This window comes from Schistosoma haematobium, chromosome 1 (assembly GCF_000699445.3).
Source record: "Schistosoma haematobium chromosome 1, whole genome shotgun sequence".
NCBI classification, from domain to species: Eukaryota; Metazoa; Platyhelminthes; class Trematoda; order Strigeidida; family Schistosomatidae; genus Schistosoma; species Schistosoma haematobium.
In genome coordinates this window covers 32,620,965-32,645,202 of record NC_067196.1, presented here as the reverse complement: position 1 = coordinate 32,645,202, position 24,238 = coordinate 32,620,965, and the positions used below count along the sequence as shown (strand labels likewise).

General features: G+C 31.4%; 1 protein-coding gene across 3 annotated transcripts in view; it reads left to right on the top strand.

Annotated features, from left to right (window-relative positions):
- Positions 1–23,564, top strand: part of GLT1D1_1 (glycosyltransferase 1 domain containing 1) — a 31,197-nt gene extending 7,633 nt beyond the window's left edge. The window contains exons 5-10 of one of the 3 annotated variants that reach the window (XM_051216119.1): positions 6,254–6,409; positions 8,221–8,315; positions 15,614–15,660; positions 19,128–19,245; positions 20,336–20,434; positions 23,246–23,564. In XM_051216119.1, coding sequence (XP_051073754.1) covers positions 6,254–6,409; positions 8,221–8,315; positions 15,614–15,660; positions 19,128–19,245; positions 20,336–20,434; positions 23,246–23,404 — 674 coding nt within the window. In that variant the 3' untranslated portion in view covers positions 23,405–23,564. Of the gene's footprint in view, positions 1–6,253; positions 6,410–8,220; positions 8,316–14,917; positions 15,031–15,613; positions 15,661–19,127; positions 19,246–20,335; positions 20,435–23,245 lie in introns of those variants that run through there. The other 2 variants (XM_051216117.1, XM_051216118.1) reach the window with 2 other exon arrangements.
- The last annotated feature ends 674 nt before the right edge of the window (positions 23,565–24,238 follow it).

Genomic DNA, 24,238 nt, shown 5'->3' with positions numbered 1-24,238 from the left:
TTCCAACACTGAATTTACAGTATAGGGTTATGGAGATTATTAAGTTATTGATTGAGATCATGAACCGATTGATGTTAAACCTTCATTGAAAACCTGGAAGCATTGAAAGGCCGTTCCATCCTATTGTGGGACTCCTCAGTAATGCGCTTTGTGAGAAAATTCTCGGAGTTCTAGTGAGAAGCCGTGACGAGTGAATCTAATCCGTGTCGAGTAGAGACAGGTATCTACTTCAGTACAATGGAAGATGGTCGTGCAATCTCGTGGATTGGTTGACGCTAGACATTAGCACCGCGAGTGGTATCGTGGATGAGCGCTGCTGACGAGTCCCACAATGAGATGAAACGGCCGTCCAGTGCTTCCAGGTTTTCAATGGTGGTCCAACATAAATCGGTTCATGATCTCAATCAATAACTGAATTTACACTTTAAATTATTTTGAGCTGTCTTTTTGCGGTCATTTTGTTTTTATTTCCGCTCAACAGCCTGTTATTATCACTAGTCAACGTTATGTTCATTGGTAAATGAATAATAATAATAATAGAGAACATACTTCTTCAATCATTTTATGTCGTCACTTTTAAAGCTGACTAAGGAAACTTCATATAAGCGTTAGTTACCAATCTAATTAATATCAGAATACAACCACTGTATGTAAATTAGTTGTGCTAAATTTGTTTTAGTCAGCTCATTCTCACCTCGAACCGTGAGGCTCAAATGCACACGATGAGTAGGTAGATCTTAAAAACTAATGTCAATTTAAATGTAAGTGACTATTTGAATATTGTTATTGATCAGATGTTTCTGCTATGTGATATCTTCATAAAATTACAGTGGTTCATGATTCATTTTCATGATCTACCTCGCATAATAATGTTGGTAATGTGAAATAGCTAATTAACAACAAGCATAAAATACAAATTTGGATTATAGTAGAATATATTCCGACAATTAAATATTTAATTGAATTTACATAAATTGATTTTGTCAACTGAAGTTACGAATCGTGTCGTTAATTTTCACATATGAATAAAGCGGAAGTTTATGGATTTAAGAATGAGATAAACAATCAAATATTCATGATCTAACATACAGCATATGTTCATCACTCTATCGACAAGAATTATTAAGGACTTTATGACAGATGTTTACCCAAACATATTTGGATTTATCTATGGCCACGTTCCCAGTTTGTATTCGTTCTTTAAGGATTTACAGATAAAAAGTTTTGTGAATTATTTAATTTTCATGTAAACAAGGAATCTTGATTTTTAACAAAGTGATATGCATAATAAACCCTACCCTGAATATCATATAGTGTTTATCGTGTTAAACGAGACGAATTAATAATAAACGCAGTGTTGATGTATAATAAGTGTTGGCTCCATGATTTAAACACTGTCGATCATTGCGCTAATTTTAAAAACAGTTTTTATCATGAATATTTTTGAAAACTGATTAAGACAAGCAAAAATAGAAAGTAGTAAGTAGTACTTTATTTTTCTGTGTTTTGTTAGAATATTATCGGTATGGATTAAAACGTGATGTGCCATAAAAAATTTCTCTCTTTGTGAGAAAATTTTCGAAGTTTATGAGCTTCAGACTTTGACACTTGTCTAAAGAAATATCACTAATTATTTATTTACTACTGAATACTCAAACACCGCACACGTCTTCAAGAAAATCATGTTTCTTCAGGGTATTACAACTGTTATACCTATAATCCTTTTCAAGATGATGTTAGAAGAAAAGCTTTATGATTAGTTAATCACGAATTGTATTGTTAACCTTTTGTTAGATATGTAATCAAAATAAAATTTATCTACTGCTATTACTTAATCCTATATATGCAAAAATGAACAAATTTGCAGTTATAATTGTCAGAAGCACTGTATAAAAGTAGTTTGTACTTCGTAAATATAAAAATCCACATTTTCTAGCATTTAAATGAAGTAAGAACAACAATGTTCTTGGTTTGTCTAGATTTTTGAGTACAATTAACTATATGAAATTTCAAGGATCTATTTTGTTATCTTGCATATCGGTCATTTTACCTCATTTGTCGAATTTGTTACATTACTTAAAAGATCCCGATCAGTTAGATTTTAGTAGATGAGTTTTATGTTCACTTACAAAATTATCAAAACTTAATTTGTTATATTTTCCATATTTCCAAAAACTTTAGATCTTTGATACCTCTCATATACATAATTTTATTACAATTTCTACTTTAACTCGGTGTGTAGATTAGATACATTTTAATAGTATAATAGACACACATTTTATTAACTTACTCTGATTAAATTGAAGTACAACTTGCATAACACAGAATGGCAAAATACATAAACAACTTAATTTACTTTGTGTTCTAAATACTTAAACTTTCTTAGAATGTGACGTCTTTAAACAAAAATGCATGATTTAAAATTTGGTTATTAACACAAAAACTGCCATTATGTTATCTGGATTAGTGATGAAAAAAAACATTTAAGCCTATAGAATCTAATTATCTAGAAAAATTTTTGATCATCAAATGTTAAGAATTCGGAAAGGAACTTATGAACTTTACATATATTAGGTTCGTCTCGAAAGCACAATTTTATTTTTAATTATTTTTGGAAAGATCACTGGTAAAATTTGTCTCTTGTTAGCGGCCGGTATTAATTTCATAAAAATATGTATGTAAGAGAATATATGTTGATATCATTTAATTATATACTCTGCTGCGTAAACTTATTTTAAGCTCATTAGCTTACTTGCGCTTTCAATGTTAAGATTTCAGACGTTACTTGAAAGATACTACCATCCTATCTAATTATGTGTGGTATATATATGTTGCTTAAAAATCAGACATTAATCGTAAGAGTTTGATTAACGAAGGCTATTTCCCAGTTATCTTATGATCTCACATGAACATAAATTATAAACATGAAACAAATAACAATTTTTACTTACATAGAAGTATTTCATATATGACTACTGATTAATAGTCCTTATTTTACATCCAGCCTCTAATTATTTCAAACTCAGTCAGTACCAAAACTTTACTTGCTAAATTCGTTGGCTTGAAACTGTTAGTCTGTTTTTTTTGTCAAAGAGCTTAGGTAGTTTAAAATTAATTGAAGAACTGTTATTACTAAACCAATATTTCTTAGTAGATCGACATATTTCAAATAAGTTAGTACTCGGGCATACATTTTCGATTAATGATTAAAATCAAAGAAATTGAGAAAGAAGATGATGAATATGTCTTCAATTTAGGATACATATTTAAGCAGCAGAATTAAGTTACATCTTTGAAAGAGGGCTTACATCATACACTTTATTTCTTTATGATCACAATTATCACCATGTTTGAATTTGAATTTCAAATCAGTGTCGGACTATGTGTAAAAAGAAATATTTTCCTCAGGTAAACCAACAAAAATCGTATGTTTACACTTTCTTTGATAGTGTGTATATGTAAAAATATACACCAAAGTGTGCAATTCGCTTTCTGTGAAGTGAAAAATTTATTTGCGTATATACTTGTCAAAATTAGTACGTATTCAGCAAAGAGGCAACTAATACAACAAATACTTTAAATGAACCCGACTAAAAAATAAAGATTATTGTATGTTTATTTGGATTTGCTTTTACTTTAAAACTACTTTTAGAACCATAACAACTCTATAAAACACAGCATATTTGTTATTACAACGACATTTTCTCTAGAAAACGTGACTTTAGTATAAACTTTTGAGAATCTAAATGTTACAGAATATTTGTAGTGATACCATATTACCTTGGATTAGGAGTAATTTGATGCTCTGCTTTTGTGTTTATTGCATAAAGCAGAGAAAAAGATCCACATAGCTTTTTCTGTATATATTATTAGATTACGTTTTGCATGTAGTAGGTTGGTTTAACTTGTAATTTACTTTAAACTTCATAAAAAATTTTATTGAATTCAAACAGCGTAAAAGACTATTAAATGATTACTTTAATTCTTTCCTTCAGTAATATATAATTTGGTAATAACATTCCCAACTACTTTTTAATGTAAGGTTTTCAGTTTCGTACGCTAGTGGTATTAATTTCAAAAAGGTTAGAAACTGATCACAATTTGCACATCAACAGTATTCACCAATCAGGAAACGGTTTCATATTTTTAACTTTACTTAGTAACAAGGTTACTCATTAGACGTATCCATCGTGAAATTACCCCAGTTTTAATAAATAGAAAAATAAACTAAATGAGAAGTAGTCTCTTAATATATAGTATTTTCTCATGAAAGTTGTATACTATATATGATTTTCACAAACATTTGAATATTCATCATGGACCTTGCTCATACACTGTGGGGACAATTCATTCAGGTATGCGCTCTCGTAAGTTTATTCACAGGAGTTCTCTTAATCAAAAAATGTAAATTATTACATTCCATAAAGTCTGATATTAAATCGAAAGCAAATTTTACACCAATATCCTATACTAATAGACAATTTTTATCAACTATAAAGTATGAATACTTAAACAGAAAAACACTTTCTACCTTCTATATTGAACTAAAGCGTACTAAAAAGAAGAATAACCACTGAAATCTGTACTCCTTCATTTTCTTTAACCGTTACTTCATGACGCTATCCAGCTGACGTATTACTAGTTAATGGGAATAATTTTTCTTTTACGTTAGGGTAATATATCCCTATTGAAATATAATATCTGTCGTGTCTTATGACTGAAATATATTTTATCATTCTTCATAATACAATAATAAATGGTCGTTGACGTATAATAATCTATCGAACAAAATATTGCACACAGAAACACATGTATAACATCTGATGATATTAGTTAGAAGAAACACTTGTACTTTTAATGATAAATGAACAAGAATCAAGTTAAATAATATATTTTTGATTTTATAGTTATAAACTATTTTGTCAGTTATTTGCTCTATGAATGCTCACAATAATTTATCTTAATTCTTTTAACATATATATATTGAGAAAAATTTCCTTTATTAGTTTATTTTCTAACGACATTAAAATTGATTACCAGTATTTTTACAAGTGATCAGTTACAGAATTTTTTCGCAAGAATTGAAAAGGATCAAAATGTATGAGGGTTGATAAACCAAAATTTAACACGTATTTATAAACTACATAATGAGAATTTAATTTGTTAAGAATATATATAACCATTATATAGTAGAGACTATTTTTAAAACCTATATTCACTGACAAGTTCCCAAGAGAATCAAATAAATCAGACTAAGAAACATTAGAGTTCTTGTACACATGAATGCTTTGTTTTTCTATTGATAATTATTTATCAACTCCAGATATTAACAAAACATTTACTGATAATGAACGAAATAAATGTGCTTGTTTTATTTTTTATATAAATATTTAGACGAAATCATCGAGGAACTTGGTTTGTTTCATTTATTATAATAAATTCGTCAAATTTACACATTATTTGATACGTTATTTTTTAAGATAATACAAATAGTTATTATTCTACCACCCTTAGCAAATTCAGACTATTAATACTTCAATACTAAACTATTAAATACACAAAATGTATTTTTATTAGTAAATTAATTTTTATCAAGAAATCGTTTGTTCAACTGATTATTAATATTGGTATTAGATTCATGAAAGTTCTGTGTTTATTATGAGAGTTCTGAATGTGTATTGAATAAAAGTTTAAACCTGAGTTTCGTACCATTTAGTAACAGTGATCAACAAAAATCCTTAATAAATTGATACCTCTGATAAAACTCAAATTTATTTTGTCCGGTATGATGAAGATTTAAGCCAAATCACCTGAAATCAAATTTGTTGTACTAGATTTATTCGGTTAAATAACTCATATAGGGAAAATAAAACAACTTAAATCTGATTTTATCTATGTTTAGTTTAATCTTGATATGGACTTTCATATTTTAATCACAGCTTCTATTTTAAAAAATCTCCCTCATGATATATGGTGACCTTGGAACTATTATGCAATTAGTTCCTTTTATGAACTTAACTAAACACAGACTTTTGAAATCTAAATATTTACAGTTATCTAATCTTTCCGATGATAAACTTGTAGTGAATATGAAGAAATCTGTGGATTACACATTTTGTAAAAGTGTTTTTCTCTCATATAATCTCATGAATACACTTTTTAAATAACCAATACTTTTATTCCGTAAATGCTTACTCAATTAGTTTCCAGGCTTTAACATCTTGTTTCTTCTATCTGTTCTTTTACATTGTAGCAATACGGGTTGACGTTGAGGACGCAAATCACTATAAAAAAGACATTCTGACGGCAATCGAATGTAAACTAGGGGTAAAGTTGCAACCGTTCTTCATTGTTGCTGGTCTTTTGAGAGATGTGAAAGATCCAATGTTCGCGCTTCAAGCATTCCTAGGTAAATAAACAATTCCTACTATATTTTCACTTACACTTCGTGACTACTTATAAGTAGGTAAATCAAATTTATGATTTCATTATATGTAACTAAGGTTTACTTCTTTCCTTTACTTCGAAGCCGAAATAGTTTTTCAGTTTACGATATTGGTTGTTGATACTAAACTTTCAGTGGCTACCGCTAGTAAAAATTTTTATTATTTTGAATTAATTCGTAAGGTCTGTTGAGCTGATATTCCTGACTGAATTTTAATCACTTTCGGCATATTTGAATCCTGTGCGGATTACCTCGATTTGGCCATTTTGTCACACGTTTTGTTAAAGAAACGAATTGCAGTTGACAGTGCGATCCCAAACGCCCGTATATGAGCCTAGTGGATACTAAATTATACAGTGAATGAGTCTCGAGTAGTGTGAAACATACATCCTGGATTCCACCGCGAACCACAACCCTTTTGTTCTATGGAATATATTTTTGTCTTCCTCGCATCGTAAATCTGTTTCTGCATTGATTATTTACAGTGATAACGAATTTCCTTCGTGAATTGACAAAATTTCCCGGGCCGTGTAATATTTTCCAGAAGAGAACTGTTTTCTTTGACAACTGATAACTCCTATTTAATGACAGAGAACATACGTAAATTAATCTTCCCTGACTAGACTGGAAGATTATGATTAATTTCACACCGCAAATAGGTTTTCAATGATGCTTACCATATAAACTCCAGCCCAGTGGCCTAGAGGTTAAGCGTCTGTAAGCGAAACCAAATGTCCCGAGTTTCAATCCCGTTGTTGGGGTCCTGGGTGCGCACTGAGGTCAACTCGTAACCTCAATGAACATCTCAAGTGAATATCGAAGGATATATACTCATGTTACGTTGATTACTACTTAAATTTTGAGTGACCTACGGTTTGTTCGAATTTATCTTTTACTAACACAGCAGACTATTTATACCTACATAGCTATCGTAGTGTATAATCAAATGCATATTGATTATCATTTTTTGGACAGTAAGAATCAAAATAAGATGAAGAGGGACTTTTGCGTTAGACATCTAATCCTGAGTAGTTTTCTAATCTATACAATGTTACCGATTGTTTATACAATGGCATTAATTTAATTAGCTAGAATAAACCAGACATGTGTTCCAAAACATATTCAGTTTCTTTCATTTGCTTTGGCTTAAACTATAGTCATTCCTTTCCTTCGTACTGTCAGTCCCATACTATATAACTTGAACCTTAATCTCATTTTTTGTATATGTTTTCTCAATCTCGACCTACGAAGAATCCTAACTGCACATATATAGTATTACTATGTTCGCAGTGTAACAAATATAGTATTTCCTACAATTTGTATCAGTAACATGATTTAAACTCTGTTGACTATAACTCACTAAACTATCCCACCATTTTTCGTATGACCTTTCAACCTTATAATGGGGCATTTTGCACATATCTAGCACGTAACTGATTCAAAATCGATAGTTGTCATTTTACACCACTGTCGATTCCATTCACATTTGGTATATATATACCCTAGTTTAGAGTGTTCATAAGCCTATACTTGTGAAGTTATTGAAGACAATTGTTTGCTCAGATATCTTCCATTTTGGAAATATTTAAATTATTGAAATGGTTTATCTATTATTCTGGATTTTATTTGATTACTTCTTAAAATATTCTCCCATTTATCAGTCACCAAAACTCTAGTAATACCTAATCATAACTAATTTAATGGCATAATTATATAAAAGTCACTTTCTCCGTACTTCGTCCAACCATTTTTGTCATCTTTCTTTTTTTTCTCAGAATGGAGAAATCAAGATAAAAAAGAGAATAAGGATTCGAAAGTGACTTCAACTATTAATTATAAATCTTATAATCTTTTATATGTTGGATCAGTTGTAAGTTATTCAATACTTGTTGTAATTAATGTGAATATAAAAAATTATAACAAAAATCACCAGCTCAAGTCATTATTTTCTAACTGAAATGTAGATTAACAAATAGTCCATTGTTAAATGTGATTATATGAGACGTTAGGTAACTAGTTTATTGAACTGTTGTGAGATTATCACAAGTAAACTCGGTGGAAGTGTTCAGACTATCGTTTGAATGCGTTAAAATAAGTTTAGGAAATTACGTAAGTCTAGATTTATGTTCTTACAATGTCGTATATACAGAAAATATTGATCTATGTCCTACCTGTCACCATGTTTTCTACTCAGTATGATATAAATAAGATTTTTTCAGTGTACTGTTTTATTTCTTTTTATGCAATAGCACATTAATTTGACGGTCATTTTAAATTGACAACAGACATAATATAATATCTATTTGCTTTGTAACGCATTTCTTATGTCATTCTAAAAATGGGCCGTAAACAAACATTAAAAACTCTGAATTCATATACAGGATTAAAAATGTCATAACTATTTTAAAGAATAATTTAAGTGATTTTATGATGCAATGTGTTACGTCCTTGATCTGTCTACCCACTTTTGGTGCTGAGGCTGCTTATCTAATCCAGATTTAAGATCTTGACGAAATAGGCTGACCGACCTAACCTTGAAGCTTGTACGCCTGAGTTCGAAGTGGGGTAGTGAGAAGAAAACTATTCTATCACCTGATTGGCTGACAAGCACGCGAATGAGAGAAGACAAGACAAGTGGAACACTACTCTATCTATTCCCGATATCCTGATTTCGGATTCGTGTAAAAAGGTACATGAATAAATCGGTGACTAACCCGACCACAACGTACAATAATTAGGAAAAATACAATTATGTCCAAAGCTGGGAATGAGAGTAGAAAATAGAGTACAAAATATTGTTTAAATTACAATAGCTTCGGAACAGAAAACGGTATGGCAATGATTCATACATCGAACGAAAGCTTATGTTCTGTAGAATAGATTAGGGACAAAAATAAATGTTAGGTTTTACAAGCTTTCAATAAAATAAAATAACGTCCCGAAAAATAGCTTTCGTAGTTTGTCAGAGCTTCTTGTTCCCCTGTTCAACACAATGTATATAATGTTTTATTGATATATGCGGAAACACCGTTTCAAAGGAATTATTGCTTAGTTCCCACTATTTGCAATCGAACATCATCATTTTGAAATTAACGTAGGCTAATTTTAGGGACTAGTTTTGTATTACTGTTGTGACTACTCCGAAAACCACAACGAAACCTTCAGAGGCCCTGAAAAAGCCGAAGTGATCCCGTCCAGTCAGAACATGATAGAACCTCATAAAATATCGACGCGATATGCTATTCTTGGAAAATTGAATAACTTACCTACTTGTGGGTTGGCTAGATTATAATGATTTTATAGTCAATATCCCTGTTTTCCTGTACATTTTTGACTCTTACCTGATGATAACTTCCCTTGATTCATCCGCCTTTTGATTTGAGACTGGGGTTATATATATTCGAGTGCCAATAGTTGTATACCGTATTTTTCCGTAATCAAGTAGGGGATGTAATAATTACTGCTTTCAATTAACACTACTCAAGATTCTAATTTAAACCTTGAGGTAAAATATTGATCAAGTCAATATTTTCAGGTATATATTTTATTTGTGATTGGTGGTGATTGTTAACCAAACACTCAAACTGAAATATGTCTAAATTCTGCTTTGTTTGAATAATTTACAGATTAAAATGGAATTAAGTCAGTGTATTTAACAGTTGTGAACATAATACCTTGATGAATAACCAATCGGTTATTGTGAAGCAATATTTTTCATAGAGAGTTTCTAAATTCCGAATTCATTGTTGCTACTATTGATAAGTCGTTTAGGTTGAACGCTATATACGATTCCTAAGCTATTCCCGTAACCCACAGACTAGAACTACACAGCGACTTGAACTCCAGAGAGAAGACACAAGCATGAGAGAAAACACTTTATCCCAAGGTTCATTTTAGTACAGAAAATCAAGGGTATTTATAGATGTTGGCGTCTGTTAAATCAACATCTTATTTCAGCCAATCCGTTAAGTTATTTTATGCTACCGACTAATGGTAGCACGCCACGCTGGAGTTCTCGAACGTTCCATCATACTCTGATTGGCTAGGGCCCTTTGGCTCCTTTTTGGGCCTCTGGAGGCTCCATTGAAGTTCTCCGGAAGCTGACCCAACAATTATTAATGACAAAATATTATTCATTTTATTTAGGAGTCTGAAATTTCTCATGTAATCAATAAAAATACAAGAAATGTATCAAAAGACAATCTGGTGATTACTTTGAAATATTGAAGTCGCATAAATTTTTAACTTTGTAGTACTAACTGTAAGAATGAACTTTCTGAACTTGATACCTTAGGTATCAATTAGGATTTACTTGAGTCTGAGTAATAATAACAATACATAGAAGACACAGTTTATAACTATAATATTTAGAACTCTGTAAATAAGTAAATATATATGTTTGTTCAAGTGTATCTCCACCATTAATCACCAATCCAGTAATTTCACTTTTGGAATCAGAGGTAAATTGCGCAACATAAAAGACTACTACAAAGTGACTTTTAGACAGATTAGACATACAAAAGTACTCTACTTCACGTATCACTACTTAGTGCAATAAAATATTTCAAGATGTTTTCTAAAACATTTAAATAGCTAACAATCTATTGTATGAGTTATTAAAAAACTAACTCTGAAGTGGAATTAAAACTAATAACTTTGTGATAAATACTTATCCCAATACTTTAGTTATGATGTAATTTGGTCACGAAAAACAGGAATGACTTATAATTCTTTTAAACGAGCCTTTTTATAGTGTACAGACAAAGTGAACAAGCTACAATCAATTTCAAACTGGCAAATGAATATACATCGTAGTCTGTCAGAGCAGTTTCAATTTTTTATAACTCCAGTTAGGAATCTGAATAACTTGAGACTAATCTTCATTGTATAATTTACAGCGGTTACAAATTACTGATGTATTCTGCACTCAGGAAGTAGGCACTTAAACTTTACTTAATGAACTTATATGTGGTTGTTCTATGCTAAAACTACGCAGCCATAGTACGTCAACCGAACTTAATCGAGTGTATTCAATATAAGGAAAGTGAAGAATAGTCATGATTAAGAAACCTGTTTTCTTCTAAAACAGAAAGCATATGACACAATGCGTCTGCATGAATTTATAAATAACGTGAAAAAAATTCAACAAGATATTAAAAAGCATAGCTGTAGATTACTAAAAAAATGAATATAGACTATTAATTCATGACAGATGAATGAAAAAGTTAAATGATAAAAAGTGACAATATGGATTTTAGGACGCTCCTAGCATCAGATTTTGTATAACCAACATAAATTTTTATATTTCATATTTAAATCAGTCAAAAAATAGAAGTTTGACTAATAAATTTCCTCTCATTACTCACTTTAAAAAAATTCGATTACATATTCACATATCCTATCAAATTAAATAGTGACCATAGTGGTTCAGTCTATGTTGCACAGTCAGATAGATAAATAACAATAGAGTAATTCTGTTTTTATGATACTTACAGGTGTACACATAAACTCGTACGAAATATAACACGTAATTACTTAAACCGTCTACCCGTCGTGGAGGGGCATAGGCCGCCCACAAACATTCTCCATCCAACTCTATCCTGGAATATCCTTCCCAGCTGCTATTCATCATTTTCATGTCTAACTCCAATTCCCAACACAGTGTGTTCCCTGGTCTTCCTCCTTCCCGTTTACCTTCAACATTCCAAGTCAATGTTTGCCTCGTGATGCAGTTTAACGATCTCCTCAATGTGTGTCCTGTCCACCTCCAACATCTTTTCCTAATTTCCTTTCCAGCTGGAAGCTGGTTTGTTCTATCCCACAATAGACCGTTGATGATGGAATCCGGCCAACGAACATTGAGCATCTTCAGTAGACAAGTATTTATAAATACTTGTACATTCTTGACGATAGTTGTAGTAGTTGTCCAAGTTTCAGCTCCGTACAGTAGGACTGTGTTGACGTTCGTATTGAAGATTCTGACTTTGATATTGGTTGACAGTTGTTTTGAGTCCCATTTGTTCTTCGACTGTAGGAGTCCTGTTGTTGTGTTTGCCAATCCTTGCCTTTACGTGTGATCGGATCCTCCTTGTTCATCGACGATACTGTCCAGGTAGGTGGAAGTTTCCACCTGTTCTCGAGTTTCTCCATCAAGTGTGATTGGTTTTGTTGGTGTTCTGTGTGTTGTATTTGAGTATCTTGGTTTTTCACTTGTGTATGTTGAGTCCTGTTGATACAGAGACAGCTGCTACACTGGTTGTCTTCACCTGCATTTGTTGGTGTGTGTGTGATAGAGGATGTAGGTCATTTGCGAAGTCCAAATCGCTTAGGTGCATGCAAGCAGTCCATTGTATTTAATGCTTTCCCTCAGATGTTGAAATTTTCATAACCCAGTCAACTATTAGAGGGAAGAGAAGTAGGTATAGTAAGCAGACTTGTCTGACTCCGTTCCTCACTTTGAATGCATCAGCCGGTCGCCGTCCATGCACCACTTTGCTGTGTAGTCCGTCGTATGAATTACGGACTTGTGTAGCTATGTCGTCAGCATATCTAATCTTTTATTCGGTTCAACAGTAATCTATTGAAAGTTTTTCCTAATAATGAGGGTTTAATACCTCAGTAGTTCTCACACTTGCTGAGATCTCTCTTTCTTTTTTATATTGATGAGATATCCTTCTTTCCAATCTGTCGCCACCAGTTCTTCCTCACACATCTTACTGAATAGAACGTGGAACATGTTTGTAGTTGCTTCTATATCTAACTTCAGTGCTTCAGCTGGTATGTTGTATGGTTCTGCTGCTTTCCCACACTTAATTTGTCTGATGGTCACCCTGATTTCTTCAATCACTGCTGGAGCGACAGCTGTAGGAAGGTCTGCATGTGTTGCCCCATTGTCCGGTGGGTTCGGTGTGGCTGGCCTATTCAAGAGTTCTCCAACATGCATTACCCACCTGTTCCTCTCTTCTTGAATTTCAATGAGTGGCTTGCCCTTTGTGTCCTTGACCGATCTCTCTGGTTTACTATGTTTCCCTTCTGGTTTCTCCGTTACGTCACATAGTTGTCTCATATTTCTTTCTGTTGCAGCTTTTTTCGCTGTCTTCCACGTATTTTTGTTTGTCAGCTCTAACGTTCCTTTTCATCTGCTTCTTAGCTTCTGTGTATTCGACCTTTGCCTTGACTTTCTCTGTTCTTTTTCGGCTGCTGTTAATTGCTGTCCCTTTGTTCTTGATTTCTTGAATCGTGGGCAGGGTTTCGATACAGATTCATTCTTTATGATGATGCTTCTTGCGGCCCAGACCCTCCTGACACATTGAACTTAGCGCTTCATTGATCCCTTGCTAGTTGTTCTCCATTGTAGTTCCCTCTACTTTGACTGCAACCTCTCATAAAACTGACCCTTATTGTCTTGATTGTTATCATTGGTAGGTGCATAGCGCCGGATAACATTAATTGTTATCCCCTCCTTCTTGGTTTTGACGACTCCGGATCAATTAAATTCCCATCCCATAAGTGCTCTTCGTGCTTCTTTGGACAGCATTAGTGCAACTCCTTGTGTGTGCAAGGTATTTTCTTCGTCATCACCAGAGTAAAATAGTAAAACAGGATAATTTGTCTGCGTCAGTTTTCTATTTGAAATGAATTACTGTGTAGAGAGTGAAACACTTCACTTTAGACCTAATTATTTTAATGAACAATAGGATAATAAAATCAGTATGTATCTAGTTTATTCATTTTATAACTGAAATAACATGTAGCATAGACCAATGAGTGATAAATATTCGAAGTTTATTTTATATCAGTTGCGATATGACCTTGTTTTCAGTAGGTCCATTGACATATACCTCACGAACATACACTATATTAACTCTAACCTTAACTACACAAATTTGTTCAAGCACTTCAAGTTCTTGATAGTTGGCTTTCAGTTTGCTTTAAAATTATATAACTAGGTTTTTTTTTCTCTGGTGAATAACAATCTATTCTTTATTTTTTCATTTGGCTCTATCATTCATCTTTTTTTATTTTACTTAAACTAATGTAGTCGTGTTAACTATTTTCCTCCGTGCACACATGTGACATACTGTAGTTAATTTAGATCATTGTAACATGAAAGATTATATACGTATATATGAATAACAATTGCAAGTTAGTTTGCTAGTCAGGTTTAGATTTCTTACTGTCTAAATATGTAGGCTTGTTTGTGTGCATATATTTAAATCCATTCGTGTTATTTATCTATTTGTATGCTTTCTTTGAGTGTAGAACGAAAAAAGAAAGAATTATTCTTAGTTTCTGTTAACTATAAACTATTAGCATGAATGAAGTTTATTGACTATGGTCGATAAACAAGAGAATCGAAAACAAAATCAACAAATAATAACCTGTTTTTAAGTCTATATGATAAATAATAAATCATTGAAATGAACAAAGCCAATTTTTGTTTTAATGTACTTATTTTATTACCATGATTACATTTTTATTGAAAACATCAATTAGTCAGTTGGAAAACCTAAATGTTTTCATTTGATCGTCTGAATAATTTTCATTTTATGGTTATAATTATCACAAATCGGATTATGGTTACTGTGAGTAGTGGTAGTTTGTTCTATTGTATGTTTGAGTATAATCCGTAAACATGTAATTCTCTGTAAGTGATTACTTGTTCCATGTAAACAATAATGTACCACAACTTGGATAACAGCTGATTTTGTACGTTTATCAAATAGGCATACATTATCTAGAGTAATAACTTTCGTTTGCCCAATGAAGCAAATAATAGTGTACAGTTTAGTATTTGAACTAACTCGTCACAGTAATGAGGACACGTTCTAAGGAATTTATTGGATACTACTAAAATAATGGGCAACCCTAACCGAAAATAATCAAGAAACTCGGTAGTTAATTTCAATTAGGCTTTCGAAAAAATAAAACTATATATCTAGTAGGATTTAAATTTTTTTAAACAACAGTTGAATTCATTCAACATTTCGAGAATAGATTCATTACAGATTAAATAATTAATTTAAAATTAGGAAGTATTTCAGAACAGAATTATTGAAATATTAAATCAAAACAACTTACTATTTGTTCTTTATTTGACTATAATTATATTGTATAAACTAACCATTTCCTACGTGAATTCATATGGTCTCTGATTTTTCTTATTAGGAAGAAGATACAGAAAATATACAACAATTTATTGATGAAATAGATGGGTAAGTTTTTTTTTTGCGAGTAATACATCATATCGCTTAAGTATTATTTTTCCAACTTTAAATTACTTAGATTTAATAAAAAATAATTAAAGGATATTGATATTAATTAGTTGACCTACCAAGCAACTGTACATAAAATATCCTTAAAATTTACGGAATTATGATAGGATTCAGTGATGTTTATTCAAGTATCTACATTAGCAATCACATAATGATTCATGAAACTTATATTTTTTAATAACTTGAAAGCTTGATCTGACGTGGGTTTGTGCAACGCTTTATTTTGATTATAGCTGACTTTAGAAGTTTGAAAGTTTATATGAGTTCTGTAACAATGATATATGGTAATATTTTTTAGTTACTTATTGCGAAACAAATTCCTAATGATAAATTAATAAGTATGATAGATTATCATATAGATAATATTATTATGGATAAAAAAGAACGATAGTCAATTCTCTTAATTCAATAGTTTACGAATAATTAAATTAAATTAACAATTTTATTCCCAATGGATTTCTTTCATTCATTTAGACTAAACAGAACCAACAAGATTGTTTTCTAAAATGGCATTTTTGTAACATTTTCTTGTACATTTGGAAAGTTAAATATACAATTACTATCAACTCTACTCGGCTTGCACAGTGATAACTGATGATTTTTTTCTTTAGTGATATACCAAAATACAACTGAATATCTTACCCAACAATATAAATACTACCCGAAATTGATTAAAATTGGGCTGAATCTAATTAAATGTTACCATAGCTTTTTGACTAAGTGGGAAAATTTCTTTTTTTTTCACATATAACAAACACGCAGTAAAAATAGTCCTGTTTTTGTAAAATACTATTTGAAATAAAATACTTCAATCTAATTATTGGACACAGATTATGACATTCTATATCGGATTTTACAATGTATGATTTTTTCTTCGCCTGTGATTATTTTAAGTAATAAATTCTTAAATTCTGTAACAGAAAACTTGGAAGAAATTATAAATGACTCTATGATATAATGTATTACAATTAGGCCATATTTAAAGCGTTGAGACATTATTATAATATTCTTTTTAAGTTATTCAACTACACTAATATATTTGATGAAATAAAGTCAGATGAAGCATTAGAAAGTTTCGGCAAAGCGTTTTGTACTACATCATAATCTATGTATGCTGAATAAGATTAGCATGAATCGACTTCATTTTAACTGAACAGCTTGATATTCAAGGCTAGGTCTAATTTCCAACTCTATCCATCAATTTTTTTGTTGCGAAGATTTTTTAAAGTTGTCATCATCAAAATCATATTGAAGATTTTTGTTAATTCAATAAAACAATTATGGCATAACTGCACTTTATGTATACAGATATTCAATTAGTTCAAAAAAAATATAATTTCCCAATAATAAATTATAAGTTTCAAAGCGAGGATATTAGTTAAATTTTCAAATGTGATTAATAGTTTTAGCCTGAGATCAACATGGATATTTGATTTTTATATGCCTACTTCAACTGTACTCTTTATTCATTAATAATATCAAGGATGGGAAGAATAATGTCAATTTTTTCTTCCTACGACAATTACTGGAATTCTTCATTATGATTGTATACGGCAAACATTACAAAATTGTATTTAGGAAACACCGTATGGTACGTTGAAAAAAAAGCTAACAATCATATGTTCAAATATAATATACACATACAACAACCAATCAAAGAAGAAATAAACCCTGTTTATTGATTGGTCCACACCAGTCAGTCTTCACGTACCTGACATTTGAGAAGGCGAATAAAACTGCTTTATTTATTGATTAATTGAAATTAAATTTTTATATGAATGAAAATTTTACCTCACTCAAAATGTAATAAAAGCACTGAACTGTTTTGACAACTATTATGATACTATAAAATACATATTACTGTATTTATATGAAAAAAGGGAATATTTTTGAAAAGACAAAGAGATCATTGTATACACGAACTTCATGTACATGTGATCAGAGATCCAACCTAAGAAATGCCATACCTATTCAACTAAGAGTGATGTCAATAACTATAGTTTGTTATAAGTATAAAAAATTGTGACAATGACAGATATGCTGATAAATCCCCGTTTATTTATCAATTAGTTTATCTAAATGATAGTACTGATAAACACAGAAGTCTACAAATCATAATTCAAAAATAAGTAAACTGTATGATGTACTGTAATAAAAGATAAGACAGTAACGAAGGTTAATTGAGGATCTATGCAGTCATAAAAGTCAAAGAAAACAGACAAATGAAATAAAATTACACGTACAAGGGGAATTATCTTGTGTTATTTATGTTATCGTATCTTCTCATTCTTTACACGAAAACTTGTGTGTTATCTATAAATAGTATGTTCTTTATTACAGCAAAGGGAAATCAATAACACTGATACTCGAAAAAATAGTAAACTTATCATTGTGGAGCATAACGCTCAATAGAAAAACAATAATAAACCGGTAGTTCTATGACTAATTATCGGATCACTGCCGAAAACACTTTTCCAACAAGTCAAAGGAATTAAATTTACGATACCATCTCTAGAAATAGCACTCTGTGATTCAGAAAAAGTGTCTTTATCATTTCTAATTCTACTAAAATGACAGACTTTAACACAAATAACCTGACGTATTTGTTTTTTAATAGGATATTTTGATTAAATGGATAAATCACTTTAGAGCATGTATACAATGTTAGAGAATCCTTATTTCAAAGTTTTGTAATATATACTAATATTACTGACGAAATTTTCTTTTTTAGCATTTTGTATTAGGAAATGATAAATCGAATTGATCGAAATACTGATATTTATCAGGTTTAATTATACATGGCTCCCTGTGAGTATCAAATAATTAATGGATAAGTCAGACTAGCATAACTGCTCTAATAACAATCATACATATTCTTATATTTTTATCAAACTTACTTAAACTATGTGGTGATTTTCAGCCAGTGTTTTTTGGTAGTATATATATATATATATATATATATATATATATATATATATATATATATATATATATAATATATAACAACATGATTACTTTATAGACTGAACAGTGAATGAACTGAATTTGTAAATTCTGTACAAATTATTCGGTTAATAATGGTAGATAGACTTGATGAACCGTTATCACAATTAAGATGTGAACTATAATAGGTGTTTTTTGACAGAAACTGACAACTTAAAATGTAGATAAATGAACTTTCCACTTTATCTGATAATAATAGTAAATTTCTATTATTGAAGTCAGTTTAACTATAGAACCATGTGTGTTAAATTTTTTACTGAAACTAACAATATTATGAGAGTTTCTATTTTAATTTTAGTTCCCAAATTGTTATGAGATGAAATCTGATATACGGAACACCTTTAATACTTGACGTATTCATGTTTGATAGTCAATTATCTTCAAGTTTTCTCTTTAAATTTCAGGAAAGTTGTACATCGATGTGATTCATTAACACAAAAAGAATTGCATTCATTAATGCTTAGCTCTCAAGCACTGATCAATTGTTCAATCAGTGAAGGCCAGTCTTTGGCTGTAATGGAGGTATGTATGTGTACATAGTTGTATAACTATTCAAACTACTATTATCATCTATTTATCAAGCGATTTCCTCCTTTGAAAGTGATGTCAAGGTTTGTAAATGAAAAACGCTTTTAAACCTGTTTACCAATCGCGAAAAGATAAACAAACTTACAAATCATGTGAAATAAATAAATAAATAGACATCTAGAATGTACAGCTCCCAGGTATCCTGTATCTTTTTAAGCCCTGTCACATTTTCTGTGTAAATATGAGTTTGTTTAACCGAATATTATTGAAATAAGAACTATGGAATAATGACAGGCTTAGTGCTTAAATATAGAGAATTAATGCATCTCTACCATTAAGACTAATTCTTAATATTTTCACTTGAACTGCTCAATGTTAAATTACAGCTATCTTAAAAAACGCTAATCAAGAAATCGATATGCACTGATAGGGCTAAAACTAGTAGACAAAGACCTCATAGACTGTTCTTTGATATTGATCAGACTACGCAGTCTTTTTACAGTCTACTTCTATAATAACTGTCACAACACTTAGGGATAGGTAGTGGTTGATCAATCACCTTAATTGACGAAAGTTTACGAACTCACCGATTTATTAGTTTTAGCAAATATCCTCAGCTGACCTATCATTGTGTCGAGTTGATAAGATGGCATTAATAAAGTCGTGAATGAAAATCCATTCGAAACAGTCACATAATGTGAGCGAACTTATATTCGTCAAACATGACAAACTTTTTAACACTAATATCACTGATAAAATATGTCAATAAGATCGTTGTCCAATCTACCATGAATGATTAAACATTTGCAACAATAAACAAAGATCAGTCTAAAGATTAAATTGTAAAGAAAATCTGTGAAAAGAATAAGGAACTATAAACTCTGAATAAGATTAATCGCACGAGAATAGTAGGCAAACCACAGAAAAATTCGAAACAGTTTAACCAGAATTATGAGTATCAGAAAACTTTCAAGAAATTTGAACGGTTCATGTTTCGGGTCTTTTAACAAGTCTATTTATTTTTATATCACAAAGTAACTAGTTCTAGGAAATTATAGAAATCGTCTTTTTTTTATATACACAGGCTATGTCTCTTGGAGTTCCGGTTGTGGTGAGAGAAAATCCAGGTAACTGTGATCTTATCAAACATAGAAAAAATGGGTTGGTATTCAGAACATCCAAGGTAAGTATTAAGTGCAATTAGTATCTACGATAATCACTTATTTTCAAAGTGTTAATCCTAAGTGAAAAATCTTCTACCCTCATTAAATTACAAATCGTTGTGATGCCATAGTAGTATGATTGATTGTGAGAAAGACTAAATATTAAGGAAGACTGAAAGGAAAGGATGAATTCCAAATGCCAAGTAATGCTAAAGCTGAAGACATACAGATGCAACTAGATGATTTGCACTTCGCAAATGACCTACATCCTCTATCACACACACACCAACAAATGCAGGTGAAGACAACCAGTGTAGCAGCTGTCTCTGTATCAACAGGACTCAACATACACAAGTGAAAAACCAAGATACTCAAATACAACACACAGAACACCAACAAAACCAATCACACTTGATGGAGAAACTCGAGAACAGGTGGAAACTTCCACCTACCTGGACAGTATCGTCGATGAACAAGGAGGATCCGATCACACGTAAAGGCAAGGATTGGCAAACACAACAACAGGACTCCTACAGTCGAAGAACAAATGGGACTCAAAACAACTGTCAACCAATATCAAAGTCAGAATCTTCAATACGAACGTCAACACAGTCCTACTGTACGGAGCTGAAACTTGGACAACTACTACAACTATCGTCAAGAATGTACAAGTATTTATAAATACTTGTCTACTGAAGATGCTCAATGTTCGTTGGCCGGATTCCATCATCAACGGTCTATTGTGGGATAGAACAAACCAGCTTCCAGCTGGAAAGGAAATTAGGAAAAGATGTTGGAGGTGGACAGGACACACATTGAGGAGATCGTTAAACTGCATCACGAGGCAAACATTGACTTGGAATGTTGAAGGTAAACGGGAAGGAGGAAGACCAGGGAACACACTGTGTTGGGAATTGGAGTTAGACATGAAAATGATGAATAGCAGCTGGGAAGGATATTCCAGGATAGAGTTGGATGGAGAATGTTTGTGGGCGGCCTACGCTCGTCTATGAACTGTAACAGGCGTAAGTGAATATTTAGAGAATGAAATAAAAAAATTGTTCTCTACACGAACGGATTCTGAGCCATATCAACTACCAGTTAAGATAATCGCTATGACTCCAACCTGGCGGTCTGCACCTCCTAGTGCGACCCAGTTCAGCAAACGGTGACTTCATGAACAGATATCATGTCTTGGTTTGGACGTGCGTAGTTTTCTCTCAACTTATTCGTCCTGTAGCCAACATTATGAGTCGATATGTTTACTTATTAATGTAATTGTTCCCTCTTTTGGCGAATAAGTGCTCCAGATTTTATCCTAACAGTGACGCCAAGTGATGTATAAATCTAGAATCTCAGCCAGAATCAACATAGCAACGAATTATATGACATACCAAGTAATTACAGATGATTTTAAAAAAAACTAACTTCAATATTTAAATGTAGGACTTCCAGAAGCTATCTGCCATGGAAAGGATTTAAGACTTTCCCTGCAATAGGTAGTTTTTATTAGATTAATAGCAATGTTCTTCCTTCTCGTTAATTTAAAATGACAAACTTATGTATGATTCTTATCGTTTTAAATTATTTCCAATACCGCAACGACTCTATATACTAATTAATATGTATCAAGAAAATTCTTGTCACTGTACACAAAAGCGGTAAAATAATCCCAAACACTTCTATAAGTTTCAGACTATGTGGGATTAATCAATGTTCTTCATCTTATTATGGAAACGGTGACAGCAATAATCATCGATGGTTGATGATTCATCGCACTTATTTTATGAGACATGTACATCTACGAAGTGCTGATGTTACCGATTCTTAAACTAATTCTCATCGCTGGCTCCAGGACAACACTGGACCATCATACACATTCCCGAATCTGTCAAATAAACAACTAGATACTTTATAGTGACCCGCTGATAACTGATCTCATAAATCTAACATAGCCTTTCGAAACATTACAAGTACGACTATTTGTAGTACATTGTGTGACATCCAATACTTATGAATGATCTTTCTTTCCAAGCTGAATCATACAAATAGTTTCTTTATCACAGATCGATATTTCTAGACCAATAGCTTGATATTCTATTAAAAACGAAATCACATGAATAACTAGGATTTTCATCCAAGTAACGGAAATATTCAACAACCCATCAATGACGCATGTGACACGGAATGCACTCTATTTGGACCAAGACTTTGAAACATACATATATATTTCAGTAAATTTAGAGAGTAATCGTTAGTTTTCAACAGGTGTTTAGTTAGAGTTACTTCATTTCATTAATTAATGGTCAAAAATATCGTGTACTACTAATAGTAAACAAACAACATAAAATTTATAACTTCTCATGGAAACCATACTTTAAAATCCTGCCACAAGTAGATTAGTTATAAGTTTTATCTTCTAACTCTGAATTTGTAAATCGGTAAGCGTATCTGCTTTTTTAAAACCGCTTAAACTTCCAACAACCATTTGAATTACTTCCAGCTATTCTACCATATCGCTTATCTAATTATGATAGGAAAAATGGTTGGTTGTGTTCCACTCCAGAAATTAATCCAATGTAAACATGTGGTCACAAATTTTAACAGTAGGATAAAGCTAGTCAACTTGTACAGAAATACCTAACTCAATATGGATGAAATCGTTTTGATTAATTATTAGCCTCGTATATGGTAAAATGTTTAAAAAGTATACATGATTATATCCATTTTACAAAGCTTCACTTTAGAGATACTTAATGAATTTTGGTTGTTAAATTTAATAGAATTTGTATTCATTTACACAAAATAAAGGGTCTGTTTTATGTATTCAGGAGCTGGGAGAATGTCTAACTTATCTAGAAGAAAATCCTGAAATAAAGAAACAACTAATTTTCGCAGGGGAAGAGTTTATGGGAGGCAAAGAATTCCAAAGAGGATATCAAGCGAAATCATATTCACACGTAATCCAACATATATATTCTAGTGTATAATCAACATATACAGCAGTCGAGTGCATAACAAACAATATCAGTGACATTTTTCTTTAAATTTCATTATAACTGATAACCAAAAGTATATAATTTCGATTACAAAGTAACAATAATGCTTTTCACTGAAGTATTGTTCACTATAATATAAAATAAAATCTAATTTCGTCAATTTTAAACGTTAGGAAGATGGGGGATTCGAATATGGTAAGATTCCAATAAGACAAAGATCACACTTTTCACCAGATCTATAGGGATATATAAATATTACTTTACATAAAAATAAGAACACAATAGTTCGAGTATGGCTAACATCTATGTCGTACCTTTGTAGTTGTGCTACTAAACAAGTTTTATGGAATAAGACAGAATCAAATTTGTTCAGTACACATTAACACCTATGATATTCCTTTTAAACTAGGCACAAAAAGGATTGTTCATGAAGAACAGTATACGAGTACTAAGACAAATAATTTTTCTGGTTTTCCTAAGCTCTAATAGAGAGTAACTATTAGTTGGGCATTCAAGAAGCGTCTCAATTACTAAAATGAACAAATCCACTAATAGTGAATTAAACTGAATGTTCAATTCTGACTAGCGAAATAAGAATTAAATCTAAATTTAGAAGAATGATAAGTGAGATCTTTCGGTAAACTCCACATAACCTATTGTTTATTTCGCGTAGATATCTACGAAACTGACTGATTTTAATAACCTGCGGTGGTAACTTACAAGCAGTAATTTCATAATTTCTTGGAGTTAAAAGCATTCCAAATACAATAATGATTGTCGCTTGAAAAAATATTCTAAGCTTTATAAGCCTACAAAATCGAAGAA